We start from the raw sequence: 17,406 nt of genomic DNA, 5'->3' as shown, positions 1-17,406 counted from the left end.
TTTTTGAGTGTGCTGCACATCATGTTCAAAACAATTAACCATGAATACACTGTATATAACAGCTGTTGTATAGTAGCACCTACTACTACAATGATATAAAAACAGCAGTATGTCCCACAACCATTTTCATTTCTCCAAATGGTGAGTGACCATTTTCACAGTGATCCTCCTGTTTTTGGCAGGTCAGCAAGGACAAACACTGAATTGATTTATTAATTCCATTAACAGTGCCTATCCCAAGTGGTTTTTATTAACAATGCATTCATTGTCATTTCTGCTTAGAGCAGCATTCCCCAACTCACTCGGGAAGGGATGCCAATCGTACGAAGCAGCCGTTTAGGTCATTAGCTAATTAAAGTAACATTAACAACTGCATTGCCTCAGGAGGAAAGATCAGTGTCCACCCTCAACCATCATCCAACTGCTTTCCCAGCAGTACTTAATCTGTCAGTGTGTGTCAATCGTGACATTTTAATTGGCATTTTATTGGTTGTATTGGCTGGGCTGGGCTGAGCTGAGCGTGTGGTATTTACATAGCATGATAAATATGACGAGGATGTTCAGAAAGTATCTAACAAACAATTTTTTCGCTTAGTTAGGATATCTTAATGTATGAGTTGGTGGTGACTCTGTCACCTCATTAGACATGCAGAAGCCTCCCAGGGACATGAAGATTAATGGGTGTCTGACATCTCCCTCATCTTTCCCATTCTCTTGTACTCTACACACTCCACGTACATGCTTTAATGTGTTTGAGCGAGATTTATACATGGGATACCAGAGCAGAGAATAATATATAGGAAGTGCAGGCTTTCAGCAGAAGGAACAGAACCTGTCCAACAGAAACGTGATGTGAAATCACAAAACTCAGAGCAGCGGATTCTGTCTGCTCTGTTGCGTAAGTGACCGTTTCCATCCACTCTCTCATTTCAGGGCTCCTTTCCGGGGAACCTCCAGCTGGTTCTGATTCTGAGGCCCACGACCCTCCTGCAGCGTACACTCTCTGACATCCTTTTCAAGTTCAACAAGGATGAGTTCAAGATGAAGGTGCCGGTGCGTACAATAACTCCTCTTAGCTCTGGAAACACTGCTTCAGTGATGGAAACACTACTTCAGTGACTTGTATTTCTTCCCTTTGTGGGACCAATCCAACTTATTTAAGAAAGAAGATTTTAATAGAACGCTCATAAAAGTACATAAAATGCTAGTTAATATGATTATTATCTATGTATATAATAGTTTCAGGTGTTTCTGTTTCAGGTGATCATGCTGAGCTCAATAACGGAGCTGCACTCCTATATCGACCGCTCCCAGCTGACCCACGAACTCGGAGGAACGCAGGAGTACTGCCATGAGAAGTGGATCTCTCACCGCACTGTATGTACACTGTACATACCTGACCTTAGTGGTCAGCATGGACAACATAACGCTGTTCCACATTACAAGGCACTTTATGAGTGACATGAATTAATATATACTGTGAAAAAGTACATGTAAAAGGACAAATAAATTAAATTTGAGATGCTCAAGCTCCCCTTATGTCTGTGTCTTGCATATATGTCAACATACTATAGTGTAATAAAAGTTAATAAATTATAATTATATCATCAAAACATGGCCAATACTTAAGAATTAAACCCTCCATTAATTCTGTCTAATAAAATCAAGAAAAGACTACTGTAAAAATTCCTACAAAGTATACTACATCACGATCACCCGAATCTAAAAAATGAAGTCACTGCAAATTGTTGTTTTTTCTTGATCACATTATGAGCATTGCATACTGACAATCTTTGTTGTGGCTTCCATGCATCAGGCTATTGAAGGCTTTGCATTGATGGTAAAGAAAACTGCACAGACCCTGCAGTCGTTTGGGACTGAGCTGGCTGAAACTGAACTCCCCAATGAAATCCAGGCCACAACCATCCTGCTGAGCATCCACACCAACAAGAAAGACAAAATGAAGGTAACACTGTTAACATACACATACATTGTTTATATGTATACACTACATTAGGTATGTATATTAGTTATGTATTTGGATTATATCACCCCATCTGTCTGTATGTATGTCTGCAGGAGGATCTGCTGGTGGCTCTGGGTCAGGGCAGCAGGCTGCTGGAGAGCATCAATGAGCCTGTGGTGCGAGACCCCGACCACAACATGAACCAGGATGAACTGGAGAACCTGGCTACAGTGCAAAGGTTAGAACCACTAGAGCTGATAAAGCTGCAGGATGGATAGTAAACATCAGACTCTGTGTTGTAATTATGTAAAAGAACAAATAATCCAGACTATCAATGGCATAAAGTAACAAGAGATAATTATGTTATGATGTTTAACACATCTGGTTCTGTCACATACAGTAGTATACATATCAACTGAAAATGATTATGGATACAGTAACACTGTATTTGGGTTACTGTTGACACTGAAATAATATGGTGTCAAAACTATTTATTAATGACACTCAGAAACTGAATGTAAAGCATGTTTTTGTTTATTATCTTAAGTGAGATAAGTGAATTATTAAAACAGTTGAGAGAAAATAGTCATATCAGTCATTCAGTTTACAGCTTCTTAATGTGAGTGTTTGTTTACTTTTCTCAATTACATATAACTTTCATATCTTTGTGTTTTTATTGATATTGGTTTGGAAAGGTTTGCGATTTTGAAACATACTTTTGTCATTTGTGATGGGTATTTGTCATTATTATTTTTCATATTTAAACAAACTGATCTGTACTTCTCTATCTCTAACCATTACATAACATTACTAAACATATAAGATACACACTGTAGTTATTTCAGTCGAGTGTCAGTGCCAGACTAAAGATATCGTGCTGTTATTGTTGTTTATCGCTCTGATTGATCCATGTAACAAAGATTTAAGCCAGTAGACTTTGTTTGTTGTTGTTGATGATGACAGATAATTTGTTCACAGCTGTCTCAGCTCTGCCTTCAGTAGAGTTGTAATAATAGATAGCAAGGCAGTGTGCTCTGAGGTCAGTCAGTGCGGTATTTTAAGGAACACTGAGGGCACTGAATCCCGTGTCAACGGGCATTAGCTCTACATAACATTCACACACACACATACAGAAAATATATCCAAATACCGCAGTCAGAATCCCCACTGCATTTTCTACTCTATTCATTTCTCTCTTCACTGCTTTTGGTCTCCTGCCTGTTTTTTAACAATCCATCTTGATCTCTTGCTGTCCCCATCTCTTTCTCCAATCTTCTTTCAGACTGTTGTCTCAGCTGGACGAGACAGAAAGGGCTTTTGATGAGTTCTGGGTGAGACATCAAACCAAACTGGAGCAGTGTCTCCAACTGCGCCACTTTGAGCACAACTACAGAGAGGTGAGCTGGAGACTGTTAGCTCAGGTTAAATTGTCTATAAAAGACTTCAACAGAGACCACATGATCCCCGTTAAACCTGAAAACTGACTGTGGTATTTCTGCTGCAGGTGAGGGCTCTGCTGGATCAGGTGTCTGAGAAACTTGCAACCTTCTCTGAAGTGGGGATCAGCCCAGCCCATGCTGACCATATCCTGTGTGAACTCACCACGTATGAGGAGAGAGTGTGTGTAAGTAATACCCCACCCCTCACAATTAAAGCTTGTTTAACCATGGCATGAATAGATGAGTAATATGTTTTATAATGGGGTGGGTTTGTTGTTGGTGGGATAAAACAGACCAGTCGGTGTTACAAAATAATGTGTTTATTATAATCATATTCATAAAATCATAATACATAAAGTATCTACATAGTACTTTCTTGAAAAAGGTCTAAATGAGCATAATTTAATTTTCTTTAAAAACACACACACAGTGTATTGCTCTGCCAAGGCTGCACAATCATCTAAATTTGCTTAGAAAATATTTTTATTCTGCATCAAAATACACATTTCAGTCATGTTGATTGGCTGATGGTGGCCATGCTTTTGGGCCAGTACTTAAAGGAACACACCGACTTATTGGGAATTTAGCTTATTCACTGTAACCCCCAGAGTAAGACAAGTCGATACATACCCTTCTGATCTCCGTGCGTGCTGTAACGCTGCCTGGCGGTTCCAGCATTAGCTTAGCCCAGCACAGATCCTGCAGGTAACTGGTTCCAACTAGCCTACTGCTCCCAATTGTGACAAAAGTGACAAAATAACGCCAACATGTTCCTATTTACATGTTGTGATTTGTAAGTCTGGCGTGTACAAAAAAAACCACGTAACATGAGTCACAGCTGTCTTCTAACAGTAAACAAACCGGGAACTATATTCTCAGACAGGCTTGCTGCGAGCATATCACTCCGCCCAAGTACTATATTCTTCCACCTGAGAATATAGTTCCCGGTTTGTTTACAGTTAGAAGACGGCTGTGTCTCATGTTACGTTGTTTTTTGTACACGCTGTGACTCTATAAATCACAACATGTAAATAGGAACATGTTTGCGCTATTTTGTCACTTATTCGGAGAAGTAGGATTGCTGGAACCATTCACCTGCATGTTCTGTGCTGGCCTGATGCCGCTGGAGCCGTCAGACAGCCTTACAGCACGCACGGAGATGAGAAGGGTATGTATCGACTTGTCTAACTCTGGGGGTTACGGTGAATAAGCTAAATTCCCAATAAGTTGGCGTGTTCCTTTAAATCATCTCTGGGAATGTTGCAAAAAGTCACATAACCACTACAGTATGGCCATTTAAATGTGTCTTGTTGCTATATAGTGCCACCTATTGGCAAAATGCCATCACATTTTGCTGGACCTCTCAGAGATATGGTGCATATTTGTTTATATTTTGGTTGCAATTGGACAGTGCATTCGTAATAATATACAACTCAAAATTCAGGCTCATCCAGGTATGAACAATTTGGCGAAAATGACTTATAGGGGTCCCTGGGTAGCTCACCTGGTAGAGCGCGTGCCCATATATAGAGGTTTACGCCTCGTCCCAGTGGCCGTGGGTTTGACTCTGACCTTCCTTCGGCCCCCTCTCTCTCCCCTTTCATGTCTTCAGCTGTCCTATAAAAAATAAAGGCCTAAAATCCCTAAAAAATAACATTTAAACAAAAAGAAAATGACTTATAGTTAGAAGGAATACTTAACAAGTATGACTCTACACTGGTCCACAGGAGGTACTGAACAGAGTTTCGTCGTTGGCCTGTGAGGGTGACGAACTGATCCAGAACTCCCACTATGCTGAAGACTCCATTCAGCCCAAGTGCAGCGAGCTCAGAGCAATCAATGAGGATGTGAGCAGCAACCTGAGTGCCAAGAAGGACCACCTCCTCAAAGCCATAGAGCTGCACCACTGTTTGGAGAGAGTAAGAAGACCACACACTTCCGGTGTAGTTGCTTTGTCTTGTTTGTTGTTGTTTTTTTACTGATTATTTGTCCTCTGCTGTCTTCCTCAGGCTTCTAAATGGGTTGATGATGGTATATACCTGCTTGCGTCTCAGCCAGTAGACAAGTGTCAGTCACACGAGGGGGCGGAGTTAGCCCTTAAGGAGCTGGAGCGTTACCTGGATAACTCAGGCCAGAACCAACTGACAGACCTCAGTACCATCTGGAGAGATTATGAAGCAGTGCTCAACCAGCAGTTCAGAGTAAGACGACCAAACAAAGATTAAATGTGTTGCATTTTTAAACATCGGTCTGTCAGTGTCAAATGGAATTTGACAATTAATACATGTGTGTATGTGAAAGTTATTGAAAACTGGTGTGATATCGTTTGTGCTAGAGTTTATCAAAATGTTTGACCACATTTTCAAAACAAAATAAAAAACAATGTTTTGTTTCACAAAGAAGATGTTATGTCTGTTAGTTTTATCTATTGCTACATAGAAGAGGATGAACATTTTGTGCAAGTAATTTCCATTGCTCTTTCAGTAATCTGATTAGATGTCTTAATCGTGACATTAGTTGTGCTGGGAAAAAGGCAACCAAGAGGATTTTTTATACTGTAAAGCTATCCCAAAAATATATTACAGATGTAAGTTTTTTCATTGTATGTCTTAAAATGAAGATAAGATACTTGAGATAAGACATTTATGTGAATTTCTAATGATATGCTGACAGAAAAAATACTCACTCAAGTATTGACACTCCTCTAAACTTCTTGTGTATGAGGACCAAGTGGAGAAGGTTTTCCAGAAGCAGTCGTCCATGCAGGAGATGTTTGACAAGAGGAGGGTAAGCCTGAAGAAGCTAGCAGCCAAACAGACAAGGCCGGTGCAGCCAGTCGCCCCCCGACCTGAAGCCTTCATCAAATCCCCTCTCAGCTCGCCTGGTCAGTCTCTACACATCCACACCTAGTCCATTTATTTCACACATTGCAGAGCCTTTTAGAGGCTTTTATCCTCTTCATTCTTTGCATGGCCCCAATGCTATTCACATGATGTACCTATATCGCTTAAATGTACATTATCAGACTCTACCTTTAGACTTTAACAGCCCTTGATAGAGTAGCTGGATAAAATGGGCCTCACTAATGGCGTGTACTGTACCTTACCTGTCAAACAACATGGACGCTACATTTTAGAAACTTTCACTGTAGACACAAATAACACAGACATTATAACTGAGGGATAGGTACTTGAGAATTTATGAATATTAGTGATGTCTTAGCATCTATAAGCATACACATTAATGGATGCTTTTGATCTGTTTTATGGTTTTAAAAGATAACACAACGCATTCATGAGGACTGTTATGGTCTTTATTTTCCTGTATGAGAAGATGAACTCCTGTGAAAAGCTTCAGTAAAAAGCTCATATCAACATAATTTCATCAAACAAGAAATAAAAAACGCATTATTTTAATGTCTGTTTCTTTGCATGTCAGGCTTTCTTCAGGTCCCCTTTTGCATTTTGCAGATCATGTATTGGCAGCATAATGTATATTGTAAACTTCAAGACACTTTTCTACACTTTATCTCATTTGTTTAAAAAAAAAAATTTAAATTCATCGAGATTTGCTGTTGCTGACTGAAAAGGCAGCAGAAATAATTTGAATGCTTTGAATTTGTAGAATAGATTAGTATAAATTCTGAAATGTGTAGTTCTCTATCAGCACAATAAAGACTCAGTGCAACAAAGGCTATACTTAATCTTGCACACTCCACTCACTTCATTTATAGGTTATATTAATATTCTTTTAAAATGTATTTTAATATTTACTGTAATAGAAAACATTGTATATGTCAGACTATTAAAACTCCAAAACCATGTAATTTTAACAAACATATCTGGTACTAGATCTATTACACCCCAGTAATTTCTAATAAAACAAAAAAATGTTTCAATCATCATTTCTTAATTCATGTATATCTGTTTCCTCACTCATATGTTCTAATTCTAGTTTATACGTAGACTACCAAGCATGTTACGCCTCAAATATTACTTCTACTGGCTGCTGTAATATGTTTTATTTGTTCTTTGTTTTGTGCAAAGTGGAGAATTTTGTTTGTGCACATTTGACTGAAAGCTGTGGAATGAATTACTCTTGTATTGGTGTCATGTAATTCTGTGTGGGATAGGCCACTTAGTGTCATGACTTGTAAATAAAAATATCAATCAATTTACAATAAGATGGCAGTAGATGGATGCAACATTTATTTATTTCCCTACATTTATTCTGACTGTCGTCCCCTTCCACAGCACACAGAGCACAGCAGGACAAAAGGTGCTCAGATACAGACTCTGGGAACAACTGTGAGAAAGTGAGTGTAGAGCATTGCCGTGACTCTGTTTGTGTCTGCACGCTGTCTGTCTCTAAAGTTTGTATTGTCTGTCCCTTATCATGGTGGGTTTTTCTTCCCAGGGAAACGGCCAACTGCAGAACGGAGACAGTAACAGCAGACATGCCTCTCTGTCGGAGGAGGAGGAGAACCTGGCGGTGCTCAGGAGGTGAGGGATCAGCCGTCGCTCTTTCATCTGTAATCAAATTACACAGCAGATGGACTGTGTGAAAACGGTTATCTCATTATCTACAGAGCTTTGCATCTATCTTTTCTGAATCAAATCCTTCGTTTGATCTCTCCTTTGTTTTGCCCTTCTCTCCGTCTCACTCTTTATTCTGTCCTTGTCTGCAGGCATGTTATGAACGAGCTGCTGGAAACTGAGAGAGCCTACGTGGAGGAGCTGCTCTGTGTATTACAGGTGTTTATTCACTCCACTAAATGTGTATTCTTCTCTGTCTTTTATTTGTGTCTAGAGTTTCATGTTTTGTTTTTGTGTGTTGCAGGGATATGCTTCGGAGATGGACAATGCAGCAATGGCTCACCTCATCCCCGCTCCTTTGCAGAACAAAAAGGAGGTTCTGTTCGGCAACATGTCAGAAATCTACCACTTCCACGAGAGGTGAAGGAGCGCCATCTGCCTGTCATTGATGATACTGACCTGTTGTTAGTCCCCCAAAGCTCTATCTCTTTCATCAATAACGTGATTTTCGTTGTTTCCAGGACATTTCTGAGGGAGTTGGAGCAGTACACCGACTGCCCAGAGTTGGTTGGAAGGTGTTTTCTAGAGAGGGTGAGTGAATGATGAGATTTTCAGCACAGAGATGTGAATGTTTCTTGAATAAAAATTGTTTTCACTGCCGTCCTCTAGATGACAGACCTGCAGATTTATGAGAAGTACTGTCACAACAAGCCTCGCTCTGAAAGCCTTTGGAGGCAGTGCTCAGACTGCGCCTTCTTCCAGGTGAACACAGACAGAAACTATTAAATTTTTAAATAAATATTTACTGTCTTTTATTTGACACAATTATTTTGTATTCCCATCAGGAGTGTCAGAAGAAGCTGGAGCATAAACTGGGCTTAGATTCCTACCTGCTGAAGCCTGTTCAGAGGATTACCAAATATCAGCTGCTACTGAAAGTATGATACTATCTCTTGTCTTTTGAGTAGAATTTTTGGTCTTCAGTCATTGCTCTGAGCTGCATGTTTATTATGTTTCTGCACATAGGAAATGCTGAAGTACAGCAAGAGCTGTGAGGGGGCCAATGACCTGCAGGAGGCGCTGACCGCCATCTTGGGCATCCTCAAGGCTGTCAATGACTCCATGCACCTCATCGCCATTACAGGATATGAGGTGAGACGTTTAACAGGACGAAGGTGTTTATGAATCACAGAGCAGAAGCTTTTTATAGGTCACTGACGTAAAATAGACAGAGACATGCTGATCATTTGTGGTGAGGTTTAAGTGTAATGTCCTGGGCTAGCAGCACCTACCATATTGGATTTCTTGCATGGTTGTCTCAGTCATATACAGGAGAAAGGATAAACACAAAGTATGAACAGGTCAAACATTGATTGAAAAAGAATTCAAATACAATTTTAAAATACGAGAAAACAAATGATAAACAATATGTACTGTGCCTTTGGTGTTTAGGTGAAATTAAATGAGCACATCTACCGGCTCACTGCAGGTCAGAATGCAGAAACTCCAGATGAACACTGGCACATAACACATCACAGAGACTAGGCAGAAAAGAGATGCATTGATGGGACAGAGATTGAGTTGTTTTTAATATCAATTTATGGACTATAGAGCAAAAGCAGCATGCGGCCGACCGGCTCCATCTTACAGCATCTTTAACTCTTTCTTTTCTCAGGGTAATATGAGTGAGCTGGGTAAGCTGTTGATGCAGGGCTCATTCAGCGTGTGGACGGAGCACAAGAAAGGTCATGCCAAAGTTAAGGACCTGGCCCGTTTCAAGCCCATGCAGAGACACCTCTTCCTCCACGAGAAGGCCCTGCTCTTCTGCAAGAGGAGGGAGGAGAACGGGGAGGGCTACGAGAAAGCTCCCTCATACAGCTTCAAACAGTCTCTGAATGTGAGCACCTCCACAGTTGCAATGTTGAGAATTTTGCAGTGTTTGTCTCTAACACTGCCATCTACTATTTATAATATACATTTCTATCTTGCTATCTTTTTAACAGATGACTGCTGTCGGCATTACTGAGAATGCAAAGGGAGACAACAAGAAGTTTGAAATCTGGTGCAACTCCAGGGATGAGGTTTATATTGTTCAGGTACAATAACACATACAAGTCTGTTGATATTCTAAATTTTTTTTGTAAATGAACCAATGAAATTGATCCAACTAAGCACTGTGTTTGTATTCAAAGCCTGATTGCTCTGTGCCATAGAGCTCAGTCAATCCTTCATCTATATCCTGTAAATTCTCACTTGCACTTAGAAATATGAAGCTGAAAATTAAGACCAAAAAATGCAGTTGTTTTAGTCATGTTTGCTCAAAAACTGACTGTACATTTTGAATGCCTAGCTGTTTTAGGAAATTGAGCTTTTTGAAAAAAAAATTATTTTGAGAGATGCAATAACACATTGCTGGTTTTTAGTCTTCTTTTATGGAATTTGTTGACAATTAGAAAAATACAATATAACGACAGGCTTACTCATGAAGTACAATGTACTGAACAATAGGTATGCATATGGTCTACCTCCATGTAACAGTGGTAAGCATAATACAGTTTACACTGAGCTTTTTAATATTTGTTTAACCCTGTTTCAGGCGCAAACTGCTGAAGTAAAAACCACTTGGGTAAATGAGATCAGGAAGGTTCTGACAACCCAGCTGGAAGCGTGCAGAGGTACAGAGAGAGGATGTTCTTTCAAATCTATTACTAAATGTCATGTTAATACTGATATCCATGTTTAACCAGACAATTGAAACACTAGTATTCTCATCAGTAATGATTATGAAAGACATTTATTTTCAAAAATGTTTCATCATGGGTGTTTTTGAGGTGGTTGTTCTCCCTCTCTGTGTTTCAAAAGCCAGCCAGCAGAGGGCACCAGATCAGGTTTCCCAGTCCCCTCCTGGGTCCAGCCTCAGGTAAGTCTGTAACAGTCCCCACCTCATTTTGTTCTCTTTCACAATTTAAACAGTTTGATTTGTGACAGCCTTTTAAAATTAATCTGCACGTGATCAGGAAAAATCTGTCTGTTGAAGCATCTTATTCTCCGCTTTTGTCCACCCACAGTCCATTAAAGTCCGGTAAGGAGAGCTTAAAGAGGGGAGAGGAGAAGAAAGCTGAGCCCTGCAATCCTGATGCCAATTCCTCTTCGTCGCCAAAGCCAACAGGAAAAGGTGATAGGGAGACTAAAAGACTTCCAGTCAGACAGATGAAACCTTTTACTTATTTATATGTTAGGTATAAACCCCCAACACTTGTAACACAACCTGCACACAAGAAAGACACAGAGAATTGGGTAGTTTTAATTGCAAGGAGAGTGCTCGGAGACTGTTCAGTTACAATCCTCCCAACTCACTCTGAAAAAGTCTCCGCTCCTCTTGCTTTTTATTTCATTAGGAACGCCCTAGGTACATAAGGTTTCAACTGCTAAAGGGGAAGGGTGCACACATAAATCCAGTTGAAACCAGTTTGAACATTTCCATATTTTGGGTATGACTGCTTGCTACTATACGCTATCTCTTGTTCTTGCTTGCTATCTAAGCTTGACAGCAGAGTTGTCTTTCTCAGCCTTATGTAGCCAATTCCTCTTCGCCGGGCACAACTGCAACTGTCTGCATCCTCTCACCTTGAGCCACAGTTCCTGTAACAAACTCACACAAACACATATTATAAAGGCAACAACAGAATAGTATCTTCATTTGGTATGTACTATTATAACAGTAATAGAATATAGTAAACGAGTGGAATAACTTATGTACAATTTCTCCAACATTATATTTTTTCGTGCATGTATTGTACAAACTACAGTACACTTATTGTATTTTGTGATTAACCCATCTTTTCCACTGAATCATATAACCCCATAATTCCTTTTCTTCCTCTACACTTGATTAATTTACCCTTCCTTCCTTCTTCCTTCCTTCTTTTTGTCTGTCCCGCCTTATTGTCTGGATCAGATGAGGCTGTGACAAGCCCTACCTCAGACAGAGCTGCTGTGGCTAAAAAGCGCTTTACTTTACAGGGCTTCAGTAACCTCAAAGTTCAGAAAGGTAACTGCAGGATGTTCATTCAATTTCATATCCAACATATCACATCATCTCCTGCATTTGTGAAATTAATTTCCAGTTAGTCAAAATCAAAGAATTTTGTTGTTTTGTTTTGTTTTGTTTAAAGAATAGACATTTTGGAAAATCACTTATTTGCTATCTTGCCTACAGTTAGATGAGAAGTTCGATACCACTGTCATGTCTCTATGGTGACGACAAGTTACTGAAAAGTCAGTTACTGATCTAGGCCAAGAAATAGTCTGACTCATACTTCCCCGTTGTTGTTTTTGCACTTTCAGATTTTGTACAGATTAAACAAACCAGATATGACGTGTTATCTGGTTAGTTTGCTGTGCTGGTATGCAGATTTTTGACAGAGCCTGTTTCCAGTCTTTATGCTAAGCTAAGCTAACAGCTGCTAGCAGTAGCTTAATTTTTACTGTACAGACATAAGAGTGGTATCTATCTTCTCATCTAACTTAAGACAAGTAGGTTAACCTAAGTCTCTGAAGGACAACATGAACAAATATGTAATATACTTCAAAGACATTTCATCAGTAGGTCAAATACTGCATGCTTCCCTTCACAGAGCCCTCAACCACTGATGATAAAAGTTTTACATTACCATTCATGATGATCTTCCTGTCATCAGGTATCACACAGCTCTAGACCCTGGTTTCATTCAATCCAGCACAATGCCTCTTTCTCAGCTTTGACTTGTCATAGTGGGAAAAGCAAAGGTGTTACTAAAAACATTAACAAGGATTCTGTTGTTTTAACGTGCCCCAGTAAGCCATTACAGTGTGACAGTAAGACAGCATGCGAAATACCAGGACACTGAAACTGAAGCATCTAAATGGAATTCAGCCACCATTCATTTTATTAGTTGCCCCTGGGCTTTCCCGGCTTTGACATGTCAAAATATCTTCTCCGAAGAAGGCCTATGTTGCTGAACTTTGAGGTGCATTTTGCAGGTGCTCTCCTTCTTAGAATTAGTTCACCGTACGTCTGTGTCATTGTACTCAGAGCTGAACATTTGCAGTTCACCATATAACGAAAGCACTTTTTTCATCAAAAATTTCCTTTTGAATGTCAATATTTTGGTCTTGATTTCTTTCTTGCCTCAACAACCATCCTTGTCCCTCCTTTTTCTTTTTTTTTTTGACGGCAGGATCTCCCACGAGCCCCGATCACAAGACGAAACGCCAGAGTGACCCCACGCCATTCGGCTTCAAAGGTAGCTAGTCTGTTCAACAATAACTGCGTACTCTCCCTGTCTGATTGCTTGTTCATCCATGATGCCTGAGCACAGCCTAAGTCTCTAACAATGATACGTTTCATTGGCTGTAGCTGCTGCAGGGTGAGTGATTAGCTGTGTGTCTATTGCCTCCTGTCCCTCAGATGCAGGTCCTCCCCCTCTCCACCTGAGCAGGGCCAGGTGGTTCAGCACCCCTAGTCTCTTACAGACAAAGTGGAGAGGTACACTGTGTTGGGCCCACTGTTTCACTGCGATAAACCTAAAGTCTATAGCCTTTTTCAGTTTTTGCTTTGCTGTCACACATCGCCACACTGCTTTCAGGCTTAATTAAAAAATCATAGAAATAAACACTGATATGGAAGAATTTCTGCCTGACACTTTTTCTGTTTGAGTCAGAGATTTTAAAATATAAAGGTGCATGCCTGTCTCCCAAGTCTCAAAGTTTTTTGGTAATAGTTGTGGAACTGATTGTGTCATGCTGGGATTCATGGGATTAGCTGTGCTTCCTTCTCTGTTCAAAAGAGCTTTTTGTGGTTCTTCCTCTCACTTTTTCACTCTTTGTAGATATCTCACTGCAGGTCACACATGTTTGATAGCAGCTGAAGATGAATGTAGCTGTAAACTAAACACCTGTGTGTGTGTGTGTGTGTGTGTGTGTGTGTGTGTGTGTGTGTGTGTGTGTCCGTCCGTCCGTCCTCAGGCTGGAACAAGGCCTCCCTGTCGCTGGATGCCTCAGAGGAGCATGACGGCTATTCCAGTGCTGAGGATCCTCTTAACTCTGACCCAGAGGACGACAACGGCAAGAAGCTGGTGAGTCATTTTGTCTTACAGACAGGTGTCAACCTGCCTGCACTTGTATTCATCACATTGTGCAGACAAAATCTGATTGGTTTGTCCTTTCATAGCACAGAACTATCATACATGTTAATGTAATTCTCGATAAATTTGACTTAACTTGACCTAATTTTCAAATTTGAGTATGTATCCTTTTCTGTTTCCTTATCTGGACTTTGAACAGTGTGCCGGAAAATATACAGTGATGGCTGACTATGAGAAGGGGGCTCAAGAGCTCTCAGTGAAGAGCGGAGACATGGTGCAGCTGGTCAAGGAGGGGGATGACGGACAGTGGTGAGAATTCAGCCTTCCTGCTGCCTACGAGAAATAAAAAAAATAGATTACAGTAGAACTGCTAAAACAGTACTTTGTGTGTGTGTGTGCGTGTGTGTGTGTGTGTGTGCGTGTGTGCGTGTGTGTGGGTGTGGGTGTGTGCGTGTGTGTGATCCAGGTTTGTACGTAACCTGAGCAGCTCTAAGGAGGGCTGGATCGCAGCTGCTAATCTTATCACGCTCATTGGAAAGTCCAAGTCGTGCCAGTCCCTCACCAGCTCAGGTATTCAAACAAACAATCCCAAATAAAGTGTGTGACACATGAACACACATGTTATACCTCTCTGTGATACCTCTGTGTGTGTGTATGTGTGTGTGTGTGTGTGTGTGTGTGTGTGTGTGTGTGTGTGTGTGTGTGTGTGTGTGTATATATATATATATATCATATAATTATGCATATATTCATTACTACGTTCTTTGTTACATTCAGTCTTATTCATTGCAATACTGTCTACACAAAATTGTTTATTATATAATTATACTACTTCATATTATATTTGTTATATTTAAGCCTATCTTAACTTGCACTATTTTACTTTTTTCTTTTGTCTTAGATTGAGATTTTGATTTTATTATGTGTTTTGTTGGTTATTTAATGAGCATTGTTAGCAGTGGCTATGGCCTAAGATTTTCATCGCCTGTTATTGTTGTGCACATGACGAATAAAGAACCTTGAGCAGATAGTTGTTAAGCAAGAATACTACACCTGACATGAATCCTCAACTGATGTGTGTGTGTTTCTACCAGAATGCAGTGGCTCTGGAAACCTCAGCACATCGTCCAGCTGCAGTGAGACCTACACAAGCTTCTCTGACATTAAACCCTGAACTCCTCATCACTTCCGCCATCACCAAACTGCCCTCGCGAATGCTAGCATCATGTGGCTATCCGTGCTGTATTGCCAACATCTGTACTTTTAAAGAATTTTGTCAGGTTTCCAGGGAAAGCTGTATTTTTTCAATTTTTTTTTTAAATCGTGCACATGCACCAATTATCTGTTATGTGCACATGTGATAGACTTTATTGTGGTACAATTGTGCAGTGAAGATACAGAATACTGGATAGATAAATACATCACAGACACAGTATAGTAAAGTGATCTTCCTCTAGTCATACACGTCTGTATATTTTTTTTTTAATGAAGAACAGAGGATCCCTGTGTTTATAATATAATAGATGTATGAATAGGCCAGCGGGACTGATCTCAGTAAATGCATCTATTTGTGTTCACATGAAAAGTGGAGAAAGATTGGGGATTATATGTGGATGACCGTTGTCTTTGTGTTCAACCAGGTAGGAGTTTGTCACTGTAAATAAAACACAGGGAGAGAGATACATGCATACAGCTTGTTTAGCTTGAATTAATGTTTTCTGAGAGTCTAATCACCCCCTGTCCTCTGCTTTTCCCTTTACATGTGTTAATTTATTTGTAAGAAACGAAAAAGCCCACATACACATATATTTAGTCTTCTTTTCTTACTGGGTTTTTACTCTGTTCCTGTCTTTGTCATTTGTCTCTCTGTTGTCTTTTGAAACCTGTTCTGCCACCAGCTGCCCAGACTTTGTGTATAAGCTTTTGGTCTAAGGGCCTCATGGTCTAACTCTGTGAGTTTTCATGTATGCTATGGTTAAAAATGTTTCTCCATGTAAATAATCAGAGATGACTGTATAGCGCTAACTTATTATGCGTGGAGGGATCATGTTCTGAATGTAGATATTGTTTATTAATATCCGTCTGTCATGAAATGTTTATTTGAGATGCTATATTGTACATTAAGTATGGTGACGTCACTACTTTGTGACCTGTCTAATTTTTTTTTTTACATAAATGACTTGTTGATAATTCAGTCACTGTCTCTTCTTTGGTCTCGTTTATAGATGAAGGCTTGATACCTGATTGACACTACGAGGTACACTTATGAGTACTGTAAATAAGTACAGATTTTAGATACTTGTATTTTATTTGAGTCTTTTCTTTTTCATCCCACTTCAGGCTTTTACTCCACTATATTTCAGAGGAAAATATTGTACCTTTTACTAATTAAAAACTAATTAATTTTTTTTTACTTTAGTTTCTAGTTCCTTTACAAATTAGGATTTTTCAAATAAAACATCTGAAGAGCTTAATAAATAAGTTTTGTTATAAATTAAACTAACCGTACAGTAACAGTATAGAGTAGACAAAGTAGAGCTGAAACGATTATTTGATTAATCAATTACTGGATTGACAGAAAATTATTTGGCAACTATTTTGGTCTTTGTTTAAGTCATTTTTAATGCAAATATGCCAAACATTTTCCAGCTTCTCAAATGTAAGGATTTGCTGCATTTCTTTTCAATTATTTTAATGCATTTTTAATAATATTGCGGTTTGTACTGCTAGGTGGAAGAAAAAAAAATGCAATGAAGATGTCATGTTTGGCTCTGGGTGATTGTGATGGGCGTTTCTCACTATTTTTGAATTTTTACAAATCAATCAAAAATAATCAGATTAATCAATAATGAAAATAGTCATTAGTTGCAATCCTGTACAAAATAGTTAAACATGACTTCCACCTCAACCAACTACAATTCTGCTTTTATATGAATACATAAGTAATAATAATCTAATTCTATAATAATTTATAGTATTATGTAAGTCACAGGGGCCGTTTTTCTCCATTAAGTACTTACTTTTCTAATAAGAAAATTTTCCTGTTTATACTTATACTTTTACTTAAATAGCATATTTAATGCCGGACTTTTAGTTGTAACGTAGTATTTTTAAAGTGTGGTATAATTACTTTCACTCAAGTAAAGGATCTGAATACTTACACCACTGATCTTTTTTCATTATCGCCCTTTATAGCGTAATACCGATCCATTTTTCTATAGCTAAAGTCACTTTTTTAGAAAACATTCGTGGGTGTAGATAGCACACATAAAAAGGCCTCAGATAGCTTGAGGGAAGATTACTTGTTTGGGACCAGAAATGAAAGTGAAACTGTTCAACTG

General features: G+C 39.3%; 1 protein-coding gene and 1 long non-coding RNA gene across 6 annotated transcripts in view; one reads left to right on the top strand and one right to left on the bottom strand.

Annotated features, from left to right (window-relative positions):
• mcf2lb (mcf.2 cell line derived transforming sequence-like b) overlaps positions 1–16,253 on the top strand; it is a 52,675-nt gene extending 36,422 nt beyond the window's left edge. Inside the window, exons 6-34 of one of the 5 annotated variants that reach the window (XM_028591795.1) lie at positions 934–1,053; positions 1,261–1,377; positions 1,817–1,966; positions 2,080–2,204; positions 3,249–3,363; positions 3,471–3,590; positions 5,133–5,324; positions 5,415–5,606; positions 6,130–6,289; positions 7,659–7,720; positions 7,822–7,907; positions 8,093–8,159; positions 8,245–8,360; positions 8,462–8,531; positions 8,610–8,702; positions 8,786–8,878; positions 8,967–9,092; positions 9,616–9,837; positions 9,944–10,036; positions 10,537–10,615; positions 10,803–10,860; positions 11,009–11,115; positions 11,899–11,991; positions 13,160–13,225; positions 13,390–13,467; positions 13,947–14,056; positions 14,265–14,374; positions 14,532–14,635; positions 15,160–16,253. In XM_028591795.1, coding sequence (XP_028447596.1) covers positions 934–1,053; positions 1,261–1,377; positions 1,817–1,966; positions 2,080–2,204; positions 3,249–3,363; positions 3,471–3,590; positions 5,133–5,324; positions 5,415–5,606; positions 6,130–6,289; positions 7,659–7,720; positions 7,822–7,907; positions 8,093–8,159; positions 8,245–8,360; positions 8,462–8,531; positions 8,610–8,702; positions 8,786–8,878; positions 8,967–9,092; positions 9,616–9,837; positions 9,944–10,036; positions 10,537–10,615; positions 10,803–10,860; positions 11,009–11,115; positions 11,899–11,991; positions 13,160–13,225; positions 13,390–13,467; positions 13,947–14,056; positions 14,265–14,374; positions 14,532–14,635; positions 15,160–15,239 — 3,204 coding nt within the window. In that variant the 3' untranslated portion in view covers positions 15,240–16,253. Of the gene's footprint in view, positions 1–933; positions 1,054–1,260; positions 1,378–1,816; positions 1,967–2,079; positions 2,205–3,248; positions 3,364–3,470; positions 3,591–5,132; positions 5,325–5,414; positions 5,607–6,129; positions 6,290–7,658; positions 7,721–7,821; positions 7,908–8,092; positions 8,160–8,244; positions 8,361–8,461; positions 8,532–8,609; positions 8,703–8,785; positions 8,879–8,966; positions 9,093–9,615; positions 9,838–9,943; positions 10,037–10,536; positions 10,616–10,802; positions 10,861–11,008; positions 11,116–11,898; positions 11,992–13,159; positions 13,226–13,389; positions 13,912–13,946; positions 14,057–14,264; positions 14,375–14,531; positions 14,636–15,159 lie in introns of those variants that run through there. The other 4 variants (XM_028591797.1, XM_028591796.1, XM_028591798.1 and 1 more) reach the window with 4 other exon arrangements.
• Positions 11,465–17,346, bottom strand: LOC114564453 (uncharacterized). Its single transcript, XR_003693747.1, has 2 exons — positions 17,227–17,346; positions 11,465–14,398 (listed from the first exon to the last, which is right to left on the bottom strand). It is a non-coding gene; the product is annotated as an uncharacterized LOC114564453 (long non-coding RNA).
• Positions 17,347–17,406: the final 60 nt, after the last annotated feature.

Source organism: Perca flavescens, chromosome 11, assembly GCF_004354835.1.
Source record: "Perca flavescens isolate YP-PL-M2 chromosome 11, PFLA_1.0, whole genome shotgun sequence".
NCBI classification, from domain to species: domain Eukaryota; kingdom Metazoa; phylum Chordata; class Actinopteri; order Perciformes; family Percidae; genus Perca; species Perca flavescens.
This window is presented reverse-complemented; position numbering and strand designations above follow the sequence as displayed.